Genomic DNA, 5,048 nt, shown 5'->3' with positions numbered 1-5,048 from the left:
CCCAACTCATTCTATGAAGCCACAATTACTCTGATACCTAAACCACAAAAAGACCCAACAAAGATAGAAAACTTCAGACCAATATCCCTTATGAATATCGAGCAATCCCATCTTAAAGGGAAGTACACAAAATATTCACAAGAACCCATAAAAGAGCTTTGAAGAGTCTCCACTTCTTTATGCAGGGTCTGACCATGACAGGCAGGTCTGTTCTATGTCCTGTTCCTCTGACTCCTCAACAACCGACTTTACCACAGGGAGTTTATTCTAGGCTGAGGAGTTTCTCGAGTACTTCTGCCATGTTGTCCTTTTAGTTTTCTTATCCAGTTATTTCGAATCTCTGATCCTAGACCAAAGGATCAAATAAACCTTACTGCTTACTTTCCCCCTGGAAGTATGGGGTTGTTCTCTTTCCAAATATAACGTCCACTGGTACCCTTAGGAATAAGTAGGTGGGCAGGATGAGAAGAGCTGTTACTTTAAGTCTGATTTCACCACATTAGGTATGCAGGTAAGGAGGTAGGCAGATTTCTGAGTTCGAGGCCAACCTGGTCTACAGAGTGAGTTCCAGGACATCCAGGGCTATACAGAGAAACCCTGTCTTGAAAAACCAAACAGTAATAATAATAATGATGATGATGATGATGATAATCAATACCCTGTGCAAAGTCTGGCTCACCCAGCTTCTGAATGAGCCCCTTGTCTGTCTTGTCTGTCTATATTTCACTTCTGGTTAGCTGTTGTGTCAGCTTCATATTGCTGCTTAAGAGATTACTACAAATTTGGTGGTTTAGAGCAACATAAGCTTTCTAGCTTCCAGATATAGAGACACAAGTTCTAATGTCAGACTTTTGGTGAGGCTGCTCTGCTCGAAGTCCTGGGAAGGTGAGATGGGGCTGTCTGCCTGCATTCTTGGCTTCAGCTCTTCCACATTGTGTCTTCAACTCTGTCTCTGTCTGTCTTAATTTCTCTCTGTCTCTGTCTCCCCCTGTCATTTTCTGTCTACATCAGTGGTTGGTTTCAAACTCACTATGTAGCTGAGGGTAATCTTTATCTTCCTTCTTCATTTCTGGGATGACAAGTTTACCCTATCATGCCTGGGTTTCACACACACATCCTATGGAGCTTGTATAACAATTGGCATTCACGGTCTTGTTATCATGCAGTCATTTCTGCCCCCTAATCACTGCTGTCTTCCCACATTCATCTTACCTCCTAGCTGCAGATGCCCGCTCACCTCCACTGTCTCCACAGTTTCACCTTCTTGATAAGACCACATAGTTGGAATAGCACAATATGTCAGCTTTTCAAACAGCTTCCTTGCACTTAGTAACGTTCACTGAGATTTCCTCTGTATCATTCTGTGGCTTCATAGAGCATTCATTCTCCATAATAAAGTCAGTCTCTGAGAAAAAAACAAAAATTTCAGAAACCACTCTTACCTCAGGCTACTTTAGAACTTACCTGCAGACCCCTCCTGCTCTGTTTCCTCACCCCTGACCTTGGTGACATGAATTCCTAGGAAAGGTCAACACACTGCCACTATGTGTGTCACTTCAGAATGAAAGAGGAGGGCATGTCCTTAAAAGATAGTTGCCACATATGTTTTATTTATCCCAGAGTCCTTTCTTTTTTCACCATTTATTTATTCACTTTACATCCTGATCACAGCACACCCTCCTATTCTCCCAGGCCTACTCTTACAAATTGCTCTCCCATTACTCCCAACTCTTATCCTCAGAGAAGGGGAAGCCTCCCCTTTCTAGTTCGGAAACCAGAAATAGAAGATGGGTTAAATGAACCTTCTCAGGTCAAAGCGAATGAGACAGGAACAGCCCACCAGGTAGAGGCCACTGACTTAGGAACCAGAGCACGAGTCCTGCCACATTTCCAGACACTTCTGTGGCGCCTATAAATAAGTAAGTGCCTGGCCTTCAGAATGGAAAACAAGGCAATAAACTTCACCAAGAAAGGTGGGTACCTCAGTGTATCTCACACAGCTGCAGTATGAGAGGAAACAGCTGTCAAGCCGCAGAACAGCAAGCTCTAGCCTTTGTTTGATGGATCACTTTGCATGCTATTAAGTGACAGTAGAATTTTCAAAGAATAACTGTCTCTTATAAATAGGGTGGCCATTATAAGAACTTTATTAAACTCATATGCCACATCCAGAACTATGGGTGACAGAGTAAACCCTTATTCTGCAAATGAATATCTTATCTCAAAAATTAGCCTAAATCTTCTAAGTTAGCTCTTCAGTATGGCAACTCAGATCTCTCACTCACAAACCTGACAAAACTGAATCTTCATACAAAATGCTGCAACAATACATTAAGCTCTAACTGCAAGTTTCACCTGTTAGATATTTCATCATATCAAACTCTTAGCCATATTAGCATTTGCTAAAACTCCCAAGATCATTCTTATACTCTTAGAACAAAACCAGAAATGCTATGGCTTTTCTTTACTTCTCTATAAAAGGATGTGAGTATATGTGTCTTTGCAGTCCAGACTGGTCTCAAATTCAAAGTCCTTCTGCTTCAGTCTCCAAGTGCTAGGACTAACTACAGGTATGCAACAGCACATACAGATCTGCATAAATGTAATTCTAAGATTTCAAGAAATTGAAACAAAATTTTTCATCATAGAAATAGCTGTCATGGCTTAAGCCATTTTATTGTAGGGGCTTTGGGGGTTCCTGCTTGAGATTTAATAACAAAGTCACAGAGGCATCAATATAGTTGAGCTGGGAGCAGGTCCTCAGGTAGCCATCTAGACTCAGCCCAGCTCCCTTACCCCTAGTGTCTACCATGTGGTTCTCTCTGCTCTACCTCCCTGCTATGCTCCAATTTCCCTCTAAGCACAAGCATCCAGATCTTTATTCATCCAAAGCCGTTTACTCTCTCATACCAAAAAAACCCTCAAGAGCATAGTGGGAAAGATTCCACAGCTTAATCAGCAGCAGTACTATGACCAGTCTATTACTGCCTTTTGGCCAGACTGATGGCTATAAGACCTCCCAAGGGCAACTTGCTTTTAAACATGATAATCTCAGAGACTACTTGATCACTCCGTTTACATCATTTTGGGTAGGTGGGGAATCAACAAACATTTATATAGAAAGCATGTCTTCTGGGTTATAGAAATGACAATACCCACATGTGCTGCCAGTACCCCTGCACTGCCGGCACAGCAATTCACACTAGACAATACAGGAGCACACATTCATAGCCAGTTCGTACAATATGTGTGGGGGTAGGTTACCCCAACACCATTGTGTTCGTTCTCCAAGATATATAGGATGGCTTTAGATGGTGTTTGTTCTTCAGCTGAGCCCTACTGCTGCTAACTTCCAGAAAGATTTCTGTCAACCAGACTGACTTGCTGTGGCCCTTTGATGAACATAGTTTCATAGGGAGGGACCCTACCAAGGTGTTCCATGAAGTTATTTCTATAAACTTTGTACTAGTCAGGTCAGAAACAGTTTAGTGAGCCTACCCCCACCCACTTCAGCACTGCTTTAAATGCAACCCACTTCATGCTCCTTGAATCCCACAGTAAGCCATGATCTATGGCATAAACCATGTCTCTGCCTGTTTCTCAGGTCTCAAAGAGTCTGGTTCCAAGGAGACAACACAAAATGGCAGATTCCTCCCTGGTTGTCTGCCTCCCTGTGGTTGTTGTTCCCTCAGAGACATTTGTAGACATGTTACAAATGTTCCACATGCTGACAGCTTTACTTTTCTTACTAAATGAACAAAAACAAAAACAGAAACAAACAAACAAACAAAAACATACCAGTAGCTCTTCTGGTCACCTGAGAGAAATGCTTTCAAAGTTAAGTCTAAATATTAGAAATAACATTCATTCCCTTTCCTACAGAACCTGTGAAGTCCCCATTCTAAGATGCCCTTGGAAAAAATGAAAGACCTCCACCTTGATGAACAGAACATGCAGCCAGAAACCAGGGAAGTGAATGGGATTCTAATGTCCAAGATGATGAGTGAAAACTGGGACAAAATTTGGAACTTCCAAGCAAAGCCTGATGATCTCCTCATTGCAACCTATGCAAAAGCAGGTGGGTATAAGGAAAAGTAACAGGAAAGGCCACTTACACAGAACAAGTGCTTCCAACATGGGCATCTGCATTAAAAGAGGATGGGTGCGGCTTTATCTAGGCAAGTCCCTGGGGTAGGGTGGGGGTGGGGAATAGAAAAAAACCAACCATTCCAACTCAGAAGGGTCAATACCCAATGCCACTGGATCCTCCTTTAATTAAGCTCTTGAAAGACAGAGATGGTCCAACCATAACAAACCCCCGAAGACGAAGTGAAATTATGAAGGGTTCACACAGAAATTACAAAGCACAAACTGTGGGAAATAAAATGGAAATTCTTGGATTCTGCCAGCCTACCACCCTTCTGTATTCACCTCTCTAGCGTCTAAGCTGTGCCTTCTAGTGTCCTAGATTGGCATGGACTTGAGCACCTGCAGCCCAGAAGTAGCTCTGAGAACACATGCACATCATTGTGAGAAAATGGAGAAGAATGACCAGTTATTAGAATCCTAGGGAACAAAGAGGGGACTGTGTAAAAGGATCAGTAAAGACAAAGAATGTCATGGGCCTGATCATGGGAAACTGGTAAATGACTCATAGGGTTTCCCATTCCCTCCCCAATACCATTTGTTTTTATCATCCCACATAGTATGATAGAGTTAGTAGTTTGCACACTTCATTTAGTAACAGAGACTTTTGACATGAAGATACAGATGAATTTCGAAAAAGGATCACCTCTGTGCTCTATATTGCTTGGCATTTCAACGGCTGTTTGGGAGTTTCTAAATAGGGATTCAGGTTGCTATAGGCTCTCTATTTCTGTCTGGCTTTCCCTGAACATGTGTCTTTCCCACATCTGAACTCAATCATGTACTTTTTCTTAGAGAAGAAATTTTTGATAAGTCTAGCTTGAAAAATATGCATCTACCTGCAAGGACCTCTGACCTCTGGCCAATGGTCTCTTCTCCTCCTCTCCTCTCCTCTCCTCTCC

At 42.3% G+C, this 5,048-nt stretch overlaps 1 protein-coding gene across 1 annotated transcript in view; it reads left to right on the top strand.

Moving 5' to 3' along the window:
* Window positions 1–5,048, top strand: part of LOC110284050 (sulfotransferase 1C1) — a 26,706-nt gene that overhangs the window by 9,860 nt on the left and 11,798 nt on the right. The window contains exon 2 of the mRNA XM_021149636.1: window positions 3,883–4,078. Within this exon, the coding sequence (XP_021005295.1) occupies window positions 3,907–4,078 (172 nt within the window). The 5' untranslated portion in view covers window positions 3,883–3,906. The remainder of the gene's footprint in view (window positions 1–3,882; window positions 4,079–5,048) is intronic.

The sequence above is a fragment of the Mus caroli genome, chromosome 17, assembly GCF_900094665.2.
Source record: "Mus caroli chromosome 17, CAROLI_EIJ_v1.1, whole genome shotgun sequence".
Lineage (NCBI taxonomy): Eukaryota > Metazoa > Chordata > Mammalia > Rodentia > Muridae > Mus > Mus caroli.
This window is presented reverse-complemented; position numbering and strand designations above follow the sequence as displayed.